The sequence below is a fragment of the Lonchura striata genome, chromosome Z, assembly GCF_046129695.1.
Source record: "Lonchura striata isolate bLonStr1 chromosome Z, bLonStr1.mat, whole genome shotgun sequence".
Taxonomy (NCBI): Eukaryota; Metazoa; Chordata; class Aves; order Passeriformes; family Estrildidae; genus Lonchura; species Lonchura striata.
In genome coordinates this window covers 1,856,056-1,870,677 of record NC_134642.1, presented here as the reverse complement: position 1 = coordinate 1,870,677, position 14,622 = coordinate 1,856,056, and the positions used below count along the sequence as shown (strand labels likewise).

The 14,622-nt window shown below is 48.7% G+C and overlaps 1 protein-coding gene across 3 annotated transcripts in view; it reads left to right on the top strand.

The window, feature by feature from the left end:
* CTIF (cap binding complex dependent translation initiation factor) overlaps positions 1-14,383 on the top strand; it is a 148,108-nt gene extending 133,725 nt beyond the window's left edge. For all 3 annotated transcript variants that reach the window (XM_021535536.2, XM_021535535.2, XM_021535537.2), the window contains exons 11-12: positions 7,975-8,028; positions 9,869-14,383. In XM_021535536.2, the coding sequence (XP_021391211.2) occupies positions 7,975-8,028; positions 9,869-10,084 (270 nt within the window). In that variant the 3' untranslated portion in view covers positions 10,085-14,383. The remainder of the gene's footprint in view (positions 1-7,974; positions 8,029-9,868) is intronic.
* Positions 14,384-14,622: the final 239 nt, after the last annotated feature.

Here is a 14,622-nt window from a genome sequence, read left to right as displayed (position 1 = left end):
AATTGTCTTGAGAGTCCAGGAGATGTGGGTGGAAGACATGGAAAATCTGGGAGGAAGGTCTGGGATTTGGAGCAAGTGGGGCATGTGGATATAAAGGGGATATGGACTTCCAGAGCCATGACAGGAAGCAGAGTGCAGGAGCAGAGTCTGCAGAGAGCAAGGGTGGATGCCTGTCTCTAGGACCACACAGGGAAGGGATGGATGTTCCTTTAACCTGCCATACATAAAAAAAATAATTAGCCATGCAAAAAGCTCCCACGCCCCCAGACCCCCATAGCTGTGCTGGCAAAAACACTCCTATGAATGCAGCTTGTGTGGAAAACAACAGATTTCCTTTAATCCTGGATATTTTGATCAGAGGGCATTATTTAGGTGGAGGTTAGGTGTTATTTGAGGAGCAGGTGAAGACAGGCCAAACCAGGGAGGGCTGTCCAGTGCCTGTTAGCCCATCTGCCCTGTTGAGTATTATATGTGCAGGAACATTCTTGGGAATCCACAGGACTCGTTTAGTTCCAGCACTAAAACCGTGATGTTGTAGCTTAAATAGAGGAGGGAAAATGCCACCCTCGTCTCTCTGGGACCCCTGGAGTAGTCAGAGGAAGTAATTTGTGCAGATAAAGAAGTGAAGTCAGATACCATCTGACAGGATGGTCCCTCCTCCTCGCGTGGCTTTGTTTTTCTCCCTCGCCCTCCATACCAGGCATTGTTAGTTCCCAAAAACTCTTTCAATGGGATGTAAACACAACTATTTGCGTCTGCCGCTGCGCGCCTGCTGCCTCTGCAGAGCCAGGAAAGCGCAGAGCCTCCGGCCAGCCAGGGTGGAGCCCTCTGCAATCAAGCACCATGGTCTCGCCGCTGTTTCTTTCCATGTTTTGTGTTTCCCCGGGACCCTTGGGATGAGATCACATCCTCCTCTCCCAGGGTTATTATGTCTTCGGACGGGCAGGATGAAGCCAGTCGTCTGGGTGGCTTGAACTCCCCGTGCACCCAGACCGGGTGGCTCTGGTCGTCTGTCCTGCTCACCTTCAGATCCTGGAGGTCCACCTCCAGCCAGGGGATGTGTAACCACCAGGCTACTGTTGGATTGCAGCGTCTGGGTTGATGAGTGACCAGATTTTCTTCATCATTGTCTCCAGTAATTGCCTCTTAATGGTTTCCATCTTCTCAGGAATTTCTTCTGCCGTTCCAGATCCGGGGAGAGAGAGTGTCATGTTTCATGGTTTCCCTTGCCTACAGTGGAAAGGAGTAGGAGGAGTTTCCCACGACTGGGTACAGGATTTTGTTCCTCTGGCCTTAATTCAATTTGCTGTTAAGTATCTCTGAGTTCCTCAGGAGCCTGACAAGGAGGATAACCAACATTTTGGTTTACTCAATGCAATAAACAAACTAATCTCTTCTTGCCATCCTCCCAGGGAGTCCTGGTTGTGTAATAGGAGAACAGAAATCTCCTCCTGAGCTGAGGGGAGGAACATCAGTGTAAAAGGAGCTGGTGCCACCAAAACTCATTTAGGTTGTCCAAAGTATGTTAGAGAAAATGTCTGCTATGGACATGGCTCTGCTGCAACCATGCTGGGACAAGCAGTTCAGCACAGAGCACTTTTTCCCCTGCACCACTTCATCTGGGCAGCTGCTAGTGAGATCAGCAGTGGCCTGTGCTGGTGAACTCTTCCTAATGCAGCAGCAGGAGATGCTGTCAGACATTCTCACCAGGCTGAGACCACAACATCCCAGTCAGGCAGCTGAGAAGAGGGTTCTCTCCATGAGACACATAATCTGGTGGCACCTTGTGCATCTTCTGTAGCCTTGAAGACTTCCCAGATCCCCAGAGAAGTGTGAGCAGAAGGAAATGGGGAGAGGAGCACCACTGCTAGTGTAAGCAGCTGGACACAGAGTGCCTCTCACAGCTCAGCTGTGTTTTTCAATTCAAAAAAATCACATTTTGGAGCATGGCAGAGCCTGTGCCTTGTACAGAGGTCAGTACAGGCAGCTCCGTAAGGGAAAGGCTTTCCCCAAGACTTTGTGTTTGGGCAACCTCAGCATCAAATGGGTGAACAGAAAAGATTTCACCTATGCCTAGAAGTCGGTTTCCATGTGCTCACTTGTTTCTCTTACAGAGAAAGTCAGTCTCATTCAACTTCCCTCACTTCCAGAGGGGTACTTGGTACCCCTTTAGAAGGGGTGGTACTGGCGCAGCTTGTTGGTGGGCACCGGATGAGCTCAGCTGACCTTCTGATGTCCTGGGTCAAGGAACTGATACATCTGATGCTAGCAAATTGTAGAAATCCTGAAAGTGGCCCTGTTGTGGAGCATTTTGCAATCACTCATCCCCACAGCCTTGTTTGTACTTTGCATTTTCCCAAGTCCCAGCTGTTTTCACCACCCTGTGCCCTGTGACCAGAGAACAAGGGGAGCTGTACCATTGCCTGTGTTTCAGAGAAATGTGTAACTCTCCCCATGCAGAGCCATGCAGTCCCATGGATCTTATCTCAGGCATCTTCCTTAAAGACTTGTGACAGCAGGTCAATAAGGGGCTGCTGGAAAGGCAGAAAATTGCTATTGATGTCTGTCTGCAGAGAGCTTGTGAAGCAGAATTGGCCTGTGCACCCAGGAGGACCCACCTAGCAGATTGTGGGGATTCCAGGAGGTTTTGGGAGCAAGACATCTCCAGCTGTGGTCCATTAGAGCACTAAGACTGCCTGCAGAGCTGTGTTAGCACCTGAACTGCACTGTCAGATGTAGGGGATGATCACAGAACCACAGAATGCATTGGTGTGGAAGAAACCTTTAAAGCTCATCGCATTCCATCCCCTGCCGTGGGCAGGGACACCTTCCACTAGCCCAGGTTACTCCAAGCCCCATCCACCCTGGCCTAGGACACTTCCAGGGATGGGCCAGCCACAGCTTCTCTGGGAAACCTGTACCAGGGTCTCACCACTCTCATTGTAAACAACTTCTTTCATCTATTAGTCTGAATCTCCCCTTTTTTAGATGAAAATTATCACCCCTTATCCTGTCGCTACAGTCCCTACTAAAAACTTAATCCTTGTCTTTCTGATAAGCTCCCTTCATAAGGGGGTGTCCATGATGGTCCCAACCACAGAGCTGGAACAGATCCATCTGTCAGAGGACCAAGTCTATCATGGCCCTTCCCAAGGCCCTTTCTACTTAAAACCAGCACTGGGAAGCACCATCTCTCCAGCACTTCCAATACAGTACGTCCACTCTGCTTAAGCTCCGAGTGGCACAAATAACTGATCTTCCACTTCCTCATGGAAATGTGTCTCCATTTTCCCCCGTGGCCTTGCTCCACACCAGCAAGCCGATTGCTGCACCTGGGCCATGTGTTTGCAGCACGCTGGTTCCCCTGAGGTCATGCTCCACAGTCCCTGGGATGGGGGAATACTGTGAGGCACCTCCTGGTGACCCAGGTGTGGATGAAAAGCATACCTGTGGGCAGCCTCAGGCCCGAGGCTGCCTGGCTGTCCGTGCGTGTTGCCACCGGACACATCACCCCGAGATGCCCGTCAGGGAGCGGCGCGTGGGCTGCGGTCAGCCCGGCTTTCCCTGGGTCTCATCCCAGCCTCTCCATGGCTCTGGGTGGATATTTTCCAGGTTTCTTGTGCTTTCACGCTGGAGTCATCACCAAAGCGTCATAAAACACTGCATGCTAAGGGGTAGTTAGTGGCCAGCATTGCTTATGTGTCATTTTGCAAGCGATATCGTACACAGTAATTATCGCTGTGCCTTGCAGGAGAAGCATCCTTGCATCTGGAAAGGGTAGTGCGTGCGTTGGGCTGCTCCCAGCTCATATCCTGGGGAGAGTTGCTGAAGAACACAATTAAACCTGTGTGGTTTAGTGATAAGGGGTGGTGGGACGGGTTCTCCTGTCCTCCTCGTGGTGTGGGCACCCCTGAGAATACCAAGTAAGCACTTCAGCTTCTCAGCAGGCCAGGTGATCTCAGAAAGCAGATAATAAACCCAAATATTTGGGGTGAGTCCCATTGTGTTCGCTTTTTGGTTTGCTCTTGGTGGCCTGCACCCCACACACATGCATCTATTGCTGTCCAGGAGGACCAAGCTGGCTCTGTCTGTGGTGAGACATAGCTGAATTTTTAGGGGTCCTTTGGTCCTTCAGCCACGGCTGCATGTCCACCTTGTGTAGTTTATGATGCTTATCTGTGCAGAGACGTGAAGAGAAGGCTCTGGGGCCATGGAGGCTGGGGGAGATGGGTTCCAAGAGCACGTCATGGATACCAGTTGTGCTCAAGAGTTGCCTTGCAAGGCACTGCAACTCACCACAACACACAGCACTTCCAGGAGCAGACCCTAAAACTTAGTTTGGGTTGCTTATGCAAATGTCCAGCACGCAGAGCCCACCTGGGCATGCTGGCTCTGCAGAGGACCTTGCCCAGTGCTCATCTCTCCGAGTGACATAGAAATTTGAATGAGAAGGCGCCTGATATCTCACACCAGTCTGCGAGGCAGCAAGTCCAGCACCAGAAACAAAAAGTGAGAAGCCTTTCGCAACTGAGGCTGGGTATTATATGACCGGCCGGGCAGATTCTGGCATGCAGCCTCCTCTCTTAGGAAATCAGGCAGACTCCTTGTCTGCTTTCCAGCAGGAACTGCTGCTTTCATTGCCCAGCTTCGCCCGATACAGGGGAAACCGGCTGGAGAGCAAAGGGAAGTTTTTCTCGCAGACAGCCCCAGCCTCCAGGGGATGATTACAGGTTAAACTGAGGAGCGCGTGAGTCCCAGCTCACCTGCCCTGTTGTCTGCCTCATGCTCCTCTTTCAGATCCCTCGTCCACATCCACCAACTGTTTGAACCCTGTGGGAACCTGGTGGAGAGGGATGGGATGGTGCCCACAGTGGGAGTTGGGCAGAGGCACACAGCAGGGAGGAGCAGCTATAAATAGTTAAATAAATAATAATTCCAATGTGGGAGTGCTAATTTAATGGATATAGAGAGTGTTTACCTTAAAATATTTCAAGTAAATATGAATTAGATTGCAAACAGTGAATGCAATTGGCTGGGTGGTCACACGAGTGCCGGGACTTTGGGGCTGTGATTTCCCTGGAGCTCTCAAAACATTTTCACTTTTACTTTTTTTTTCAGCCCTGGTCAGGTTTGACTCGGGCGTCACAGAGTGTTGGAACTTTGGGAAACATTGTGCTCTAGCTGAAGGAATTATCCCTATGCTTCTAGTGTCTGGTGCTCACATGGGGCACCATCAGTGGGGATGAAATACCCTTTGAGAAATACATGCAAGTTGTCATTGATGGGTGAGGACATCCATGATGGGCCCCCAAGCAGCACAGTCCTTGCAGTCAGCAAGGTTCAGTGCCCACGCCAGGCTCCCTGATTTCCTCCTGCTGTGTCATGCAAGGTTGGAAGCAGATACTGCCTACACCCTAGCATGTGCAAATGTGGTCAGCCAGAAACAGAGAGACAGTGACTTGGTTCTGATCCCCCAGGCTTCAGTCCCTTGCACTGATGCAAGTGGCTGGCAGCCATCTGTGGCCATGGATTTGGACTCTGGTTCAGATCTCACTGCTGGGCTGTCCCTCATGGACATCTGGGATGTGGGATGTGCCTGGGCTTGGTGGGCAGGCTGTGGGCCTGCCCAGCCTACCTGTCTCAGGCAGAGGCTCACCTGTAGTGCCTCAAACTGATACCTCTTGGTAGCCTGCTGGAGCAGTGGAGCATGTGCTACCTGGATGGACAAGGTGGGGTACATGGTGCCTTGGAGGGATGGTGGAGCACATGATGCCTCTGGAGCAACGGAGCTGGTGGATCCTGGGTGGATGAGGTGCAGTGCGTGGTACCTGGATGGACAAGGTGGAGCACATGATGTCTCCATGGACAAGGTGGAGCACATGGCACCCTGATGGGCGCACTGGAGCACACACACTCTCCTCGTTCAGCCCAGTCACATCAGATGATGATCAAGTGTCCACAAGGGCAGCGTGAAATTGGTGGGTGCGTACCCAGGGCTGGGGGTAGGATGTGTTCTCTGTTTCATCATAGGTAGGTGAGACTGTTCCTCATTAGCCAAGTATCTGAGCACTTGACAGGGGCATGTTCATCCTCACAAACACCTTTTGGGGTAGGGAAGCATGTCCCAACCCAGTGTGTGGGAAGCTGGGGCTAGTGAAGTTGCAGCATTTCTGTGAGCACATATCCTGGGCAGGGAGCAGGATCACTGAGGAGACCATTGCAGAGGAAGGACTTGAGTCAGTCCTAATTCTGCTTTCATGCATTAATTTTCATGTTATATTCTTTACTAAAAAACACCAAAAATAAGAAAGATGTTGTTAAAAGGTATTGTCTGTTTCTTTATTTGCAGCCCTGCTTCATGCCATGCTCATGAGCTAAATACCCCAGGAGGGAATATCTGGACTACTGCCTGTTTATATTTTTCCCTAACTGATTTTTTTTTTCATTGTTGGTGTTGGGTTTAAAATAATCTCATTTTCTTGTGAAGAATCTGAACTGTTTGTGAGAACTTATCTCAGAGCATGTGGCTTGGGCTTAACTAACATCTTCCAAACAACTTTGCAGGAAGATAAACTGGGGTGGGGGGTGGGGGTGGAAAAAGCCTGTTGCATGATTTGAAAACCCTGGCTGAAGCTTTGGTTAACAAGAGGGACAGCGTGCTCAGTGAGATGCTGTGAACACCATCTTCAAAGCAAAGAATCTGCTGTCTGCCAAAAACAGAAGACAAAACTCTGAGAGAAGTGGTAGTTCCTTGCATTACCTTTTCTTTCCCATGTCTATTTTTCAACCAACATGGAGCTGGCAAACAGACATTTATTTGTAGAGAAAAGGAAACGTGGAAAAATAAGAATGGGAAAGAAAGATGGTAAGGCCTAGAGTCACAATTCTGATTTTAACTAATGGATTTGACTTCGGAGTAACATTAAGTTACAATGAGCAATTTCTATATCGGCAGTTTTAATCAGTTCAACTGCTTTTAAAAAGTCTGCTTCTCTCTAATGAATGTCAGATGGTAGTAAAATCAGTTTTCCCATCTTTTTTCCTTTTACTCAGTGGCTACTGCACACAGGGATTAGCTCAGGGCCATCAGGGCTTGTTCATTCGAAAGTGATGGGATGGAAGTGGCTATAGCTTCAAGTGTTCCTGGTACCTGTAATTATCATAAAGATGAGAACAAAGAAAAATACATCTTTTTGGTCCCATTTTGAGGGTCCTTGTGTGTGGTTTCAGCGTTTGTGGGATGAGACATGCTGAGCTCCTACACCTTGCCATTGTCAGGCGGAGCTGTTGACCCTCATTGCACACCCTGAGTCTGAACCAAGAGAGATGAGCATCTTCCTGCACCATTGCCCAGCAACATTTTGGGTGTTTTCTGAAAGCTGCTTCTGCTTGCAGGCTCGTGTTTGTAACACAGAGTTCATGGAGAGCAGAGCAGGGTTGGAGTTGGTGCACCTGAGATTCCATAGTTTCGCTGGCACCCCTTGCCCTTGTGTAACCAGCCTAGAAGGAGCCATATTGATTACAGTGAATTGGATGCAGCTCAGGCAGTTTTGTGGCTGTCAGAAGTGTCCCCACAGGGATGGAGAGGTTCAGGGGTGGGTGGCAGAGCCCTTCCTTTCCAAACAGCCACTCCTAGGTTTTTGCTCCAGTGTTGTTGGCTGATGGCTGCACTTACTCCCTGTATGTGTGAGACGAGTGTTTCCTCACTGCCTGCCACGGGATAGAAGAAGCAATCTAACCTAAACAAAATCTGTTATGAAAGTTGTTAATCTAAATTTTACCCCACGTTTTGTCACTGCTTACTCTAAACTTTTGTGTGGACAATCTATTTTCTCCCCTCCTGGTTTTGTGTCTTTTCCTCCTGGAAGTGTCAAAAGACAAGCTGGACAAAGACATAGAAGAAAAGTCATAAGGGAGGAGGAGGAGCAGGACGATCGTGCATTTCTCACTGTTTGTCTCTTCTCTCTTTTGCAGTTGTTGCAATCTCAGGATGTGAAGGAGGATGCCGTGCTTTGCTGCTCCATGGAGGTAGGGAAGCACCTCTACACCTGCCCTGATCTCATTGCTTTGCCCCTTCCATCCTTGCCCATGTATGTGACAAACAGCTGTTGGATGTTTCCAGCTGCGTGGCCTCTCTGCATTTTGGAGTGGTCAAATGGTTTGGATTGAAAGGGACCCTTCAAGGTTATTTAGTCCAATCTGTCTGCAATGATCATGAACACTTTTCCACTGTCCCAGGTTGCTCCAAGCCCTGTCCAGCCTGGCCTTGGGCACTTCCAGAGATCCGGGGACAGCCACAGCTGCTCTGGGCACCGTTCTAGTCAGCAATTCCTAATTCCCAATCTCCCATCTGTGCCTGCCCTCTGGCAGTGGGAGCCATTCCCTGTGTGCTGTCCCTGCCTGCCTTGTCCCCAGTCCCTGTGCAGCTCTCCTGGAGCCCCTTGAGGCCCTGGCAGGGGCTCTGAGCTCTCCCTGGAGCTTCTCTTGTGCAGGGGAACAGCCCCAGCTCTGCCAGGCTGGCTCCAGAGCAGAGGGGCTCCAGCCTGGCAGCAGCTCCGTGGCCTCCTCTGGCCTCGCTCCAGTAGGTCAATGCCCTTGCTGTTCCCAGGACCCCAGAGCTGGATTCAGGATCCCAGGTGGGGCCTCACAAGAACAGTTTAGGTAGAAGACCACTGTGAGATAAGAGCCCTTGAGACTCTGTCACTGGGTTCCTGATGCATGTCAATGTGATGGAACCCCAGGTACCAGTTTGGTACCAGTTTGGTACCTGGGGTCCCATCACAATATTACATCATCCTGGTTCCTTCACATCTCACCCTTCATTGGGGTTTTAATCACAGAAACAAAAAAAAGCTGTAAGGGAGCAAAAGCTGCCCCATGACTGGCTGTGCTCAAGGAGCAGTTTTGCAGAGAAGGAAACAACGTGGCACTCAGTGCTCTGGTCAGGTTGACAAGATGGTGATCAGTCTCAAGTTTGACTCAATGACCTTGGGGGTTTCTTTCAACCTGATTCTATGACTCTGTGAAATACAGCAGAGTTCTATTGGTTACTTTTTTTTTGGGAAGTGATGGGCCCATAGAGACAGATCCTTTTCATGCAGAGCGCAGTTGAAGTTGCAGCCTGAATAGTTACAATTCAGCAAAGCAGATGAGGAGGCGGATTTGATTTTTAAGGTGAGGACTTTGGGGAACTCTGCTTTAGGGAGCCTCCCACAGACTCATCACTGTCCACCCCAAACTTGGACCTTCTCTGTGGAACCACCTAGGGTTTGTGCTACACGATGAAGGCTCTCCAAGGAGTAATTGTTTTAGAAAAAGCCCTTGTCTGCCTCCAGCAAAGCAGCACGACAGGTATAAATGCAGATCTCGGCAGGGCAGGATTTGTTATGCACACAGGCGCGTTCTGCTTATTCCACCTAATGACTGGGAGTCACTGGGAGCTCTGAATCAGCGAGTAAATGAAGGGCCAGGTAGAAGGCAGGAATACCACATCACAGCCTGCACTTTGTTTTGACAATAGCATGATTTTTAGGTGGGATTTTTTTTTTCTTTTCAAAAGCAATCCGTCGCTGCTGCCTTTGAAGTCAGTGGGAGCTGAACCATTCACTCCTCCAGCAGCCTGGTGCGGATGCTTTTGAAAACCTCACCCTTCATGTTCAGCACTTGGAGCCTGCTGCTGGGTGGTTTTGGTTTTCAAAAGCCATGACGCCTTTAACCTCGCCTGCACCAGGCCGAGCAGAATCGAAGGGACGGGAGGTGTCTGTAAAAAGCTGGAGGGGTGTTTTAACATCATAGAGTGATAGAATCCTAGCTAGAAGGGACCCACAAGGATCAGTAATCCATGGTTGACCCCTTCTTCTCCCGACAGCTGCAGAGCACCGGCCGGCTGCTGGAGGAGCAGCTGCCTGAGATGATGACGGAGCTGCTGGCGATAGCACGCGACAAGATGCTGTGTCCCTCCGAGTCCATGCTGACCAGATCCCTGCTGCTGGAGGTCATCGAGCTGCACGCCAACAACTGGAACCCCCTGACGCCCACCATCACGCAGTACTACAACAAGACCATCCAAAAACTGACGGCTTGAGGGGCAGGGCAAGGTGGGGTGGTGAGGGACGAGAAGAAGACGTGCGCCTTGACGGGACCCGGCAAGAGCTTTTCTGATTTAAATCCCCCAGCAGACCAAACCCCCAGCATGCTCGAGAATACGTTCATGGGGTGGGGAGGGAGCAGCATGTTTCTTTTTCAGCCGCGTCGCCAAGTGCCACCCCTCCTCCCTGCCGTGGTTTTGTTTTAGGGGTTTCTTTTTCTGAACTCATTGCTCAAGCAGCAGCAGCGCATCCCGCCGGGTTATTGTTTGGCTTTCGAAAGAAGACAGAGAATTTGGAAAAGGAGGGGAAAAAAAAAAATAATCTAAGTGGGGGCTAGTATTGTTTTCACGCCGTCCTCCTGCCTTGCCCTGGCCAACTGGCAGGAGACAGCACGCAGCAGATGTCTCGGGAGGACAAAGCCAGGCACACACTACACCAGACGCTCATAATTGATGGCTTTTGTCAAGCGGGGCTTGCGTTAGGTCCCCCCCTCCTTCTCTTGTTTTCGACTTTCTGTGTGTTCCCCCACCTACCCGCCACCCCTTCAGAGGCAGATTGGAGAGCGGGACGACTTTCTTATTTGCACTGGGTTTGCTTTTCCTCGAGCGCTCGTAATTTCTTCTATCGTATTGTATTGTTGGACGGACAGTTGTGAGCAGCTCGGGGACGGGGAGAGCAGCGCCTACCCATGAGCTGGGTAACAGTTTATGTGAAGATACTGAAGCAGAAGGAGTGTTTTAAAGGAGTCCTGAAGCCACTGCAGAAGTTAACGTAGCCACCGTCATCTTGCCAGTAACCTCCTCGGTGGATTGAGAAATGTGTCCTTTGAGCTGGGGGCTCTAAAAACAGGGGATTTTGTGGCTCTTGCTGTTCAAGTCGCCGTTATTCCTCAGCCACTATAATAATTTAACTTTTTTTTTGTAATAATTTTTTTTTTCCATTGAAGGAGTGCTTTATTGTTATTACTGTCATGGTTGTAATTATACATTTAAATCCAGGCCTGTTATAGTTGGGCCTAATAATGTACAGAGCAAGGGAGAAATGAAGGTTTGATGTTTTTTGGAGACTGGTAAAGAGAAGACAAGCAGCGTATAGCAAAAAAAAAAAAAAGAAAGGAAAAAAGAAGAGGGAAAAATAGAAAAAGCCAAAAATAGAAGTTTGAGCCTGGCTTCTAACTAGCTGAATATGCTACCCAGCGTTCCTAGGTGTGCAGTGTGGAGGAGCTGCTCTGTCCCATGCTTGGTGTAAGTGGCACAGTGCCGTCGAGGGATGGGGAATGTCTTCAGAGAGGCAGGGTGTGCTCAGGGATCCCCAGGGTGCTCCAGGATCCCCTCGTGGCTCCGTGCTGGAGCATCCCAAGGGAGAGGATGGCTGTGGGGGACAGTGGGGAGGTGCCTCCAGAGGGTGAGAGGCTGGTCTGGGGCAACACATGAATCATGAAGAAGACGTGGAAGGCTCCTAATTTGCTGATCTAGCAACACTTTGACTTAGAAAGTCCCTCCAGATGATTTTTCCAGTGAAACCTAGCAAAGGTGCAGGCTGCCCCATCCTGCCTGCAGGTGCCAAGGAAGGCATGATGCCGTCAGCCCATGATGGTTTCTTCTCACTGTTCAATTTATTCCTTTTATGATAAGAGAATTTACGCCATAAGGATGGTGCACATGGACCCTGGACCAGGCAGGCTGGGCCTGAGCTCAGCAGCTCAAACCTGTTTTTGGAAACGTTGCATTTCTGGTGGCTTGTAGAGAAAAGAGATTTCACCCTGACCTCCTTGGATGTGCAGTATGTTCTTGGGTGCCTTATGAATGTGTTGGTCTGTCTGCGATGGGGAGGAAGCTTTTGCTGCAAAATTTAAAGGCCAGAAATTTTCAGCAGAAGATGCATTGCAAGGGGGGTGAGAGTCGTGATGCTGCAGTTCAATATTACCCAAATTTTCATCTGGTTGTCTGCTGATCCAGTTTTCATTCTGCACTTGGAGCAAGAGGAGCTTGAAACAGGAGCTTCAGTTTTCCTCTCTACCTAGCAAGCAGCAAAATGATGGCTGAGTTCACTAGAATTGTCTGGAAGAACTAACTTTTGCTTCACTTACTCGAGCCCAGGAGCTTCGCACAGTGACGGCGCCTTGCGTTGGGTCAGCTTCATTAGTAGCAACGTGGTTTGATAGTATTAATGAGCAGATGAACTTCATTAGGACGGCAAAGCCCATCAGTATTACAAGGCTCAGGGCTATGCCCATTGCTCTTTGTTTTTTCTGCTCCCTGAACTCTCAAGGAGTGGAGGAGAAGGGGATATAACACCCATCACAGTGCACTCAGGCAGAGTGCCAGTCTTCTGGGAGAAGGCCTGAAAAACAGTTTTGTCTTGTTGTTTTTTTTTTTTTTCTCTCTTTTTTTTTTGAAGAACAGCAAAGTCCTATAGCAGGGACAGCAACCTGATGGGTTGGGGTGCCAGGGATCCTGCCAGCAGTGATCCAGTCTGCCACTCTGGCCCCTGCAGCTTCTCACTTCCCACAGAATATTTTCTTGGGATGTAATGAAAGAAGAAAAAAGAAAATAAAAACACAGATAATTGGGGATTTTTTTTCTAAAAACTTGAATTTCACCCATCAGTGCATCAGGAGGCATACAGAGTCAAAGTGCAAGCCACAGGGCAGTGTTTCTCCTAAAGCATTTCCCTACCCCTACCTGCTGTGAGAGCTTATTCAATTTTCTCATTGTGGGCACTCCTGCTACCCGCACTGACCAGGCTTGGCCCATGACTTTCCCTTCCGACACTGGAAATGAAGAACTTTCATGTGAAATTCGTCGTTTTTTAATGTCTTGCCATTTATCTCTGCTATTAGCATACATTCATCCAGCCATTAACTGCTTTGATACATCAGTCACTCTGTTGATGTCCGAGAATCAAAATGTTGACCAAAAATGGGGGTTTCTCCCCAAAAATTACATGCTGCCAGTGGTGTCTTTCTGAAGTCCATCAGCAGGAAGCTGGCAGGCGCATGACATCATTCACCAGGGTACCATGTTGGGAAAAGGGGTACCATGAGGACATTTGATGGGCAGGATGGGGAACGGTTTTGGGGAATTTTTGGGGGTGAGAGCATCTGGGGATCCTGGAGTGTTTTCTTCTCTCTCCTTTATTACTTTTTTTTAAATCTTTTGGCTTACTTTACACAAAGAGCGTAATTCTCCAACGTGAATTTTTGGGTGCAAAGCCACCAGCTACATCTCCCTAAATCAGACAGGTTCCATCTTTGCTGCTCAATAAAAGTATTTGTGTGGGGATTTACTGCATTGTCCCCATAAAACTACATCAGCAATGGGGGAACATAAAAACCCCTCGGGCCAAATGTGTGTGGGGCCAAACCTCAGGGTGGTGTGGAGGCGAGTGGCTGCAGCATCACCTTTGTGCCCGTCTCCCTGGGATGCAGAGCAGGTTTGCTGACACCCTGCCAGGCTCCCCAGCTTATTCACCTCATTCCTGGTAAAAATCTTTCCAAACTGACGAGTTTTGCTATACAGAAAGTGATTTGCTTGGTTCCCCCCATGAGGAATCCCACTGCTGTTCAGAGAAATCTCGTGTACATGGAGGTGAAACAAAAATGGGGAGAAAAAAAAAAGCAGAAGTAAGTGATTTGCTTGGTTCCCCTCTTCCCCTGAAGGAGATTAATTAGTATCTATTCTTGGCATGATTGATGGCTTTGAAAGAAAACTTGTCAGAATAACTTATGATTTATTTTCATGCTTATTTTTATAACACCCCTCACTTGGAAATAGCTCAAAATCTTAAATATGATTTTTTTTTTTTTTAATTTCCCTGCTGGGTATTTTATGGCTTTACACTAATTTTGCTCTTCTTGGTGGTAGCTCTTAAGCAGTCCTGGTGATATTTTCAGTATTTTTTCAGAAGAAATTATACTAAGGGTTGCAAAGTCCACTGTCAATAGCCAAGGGAGCTGCAGTATCCTGCAGAACACTGAGTTAATGCTAGCAATTTTTTTAATGTATTTATTTGCATTTGAAAAAGCAACATTTTTAATTTAATCATATTTGTTAAACTAAGCGCTTTAAAAAATCTTAAAATAAAAAAAAAAAAGGAAAAAGGTTTTGGGAAGAGTAAAGACTAGATATTCATACTTAGAGAAATCACAAACTCATTGTTTTCAGCATTTCAGAGACTGTTAAAACAAGGGAGCTCATAACTCTTTGTGGCAATTCAGTCTTTGTTTATAGAACATCCAGACCCACTGTATGCTATGAAATGCATCATCTGAGTAATAAATGTTTAAAGCTTGACATTTCCCCATCTCTTTGTGGGTACGCGCTGTCGCTTCTCCTGCTCTGGGAGGGACCATCCTTTAGTTCAGGGTGGAAGGAGAGGAAGATGTGGGTGGTGGGAGCAGAATATCCCTGGTGGTGGAAACGCAGCTCGGGGGGGCTCTGTGGGGATGGCTCAGTGCTCCTGGCTCCAGTCACATCCTGCTGCTCCCCCTGTGAGGCTTGGTCCCTCTCCTTGTCACTCCCCACAGGAGCGA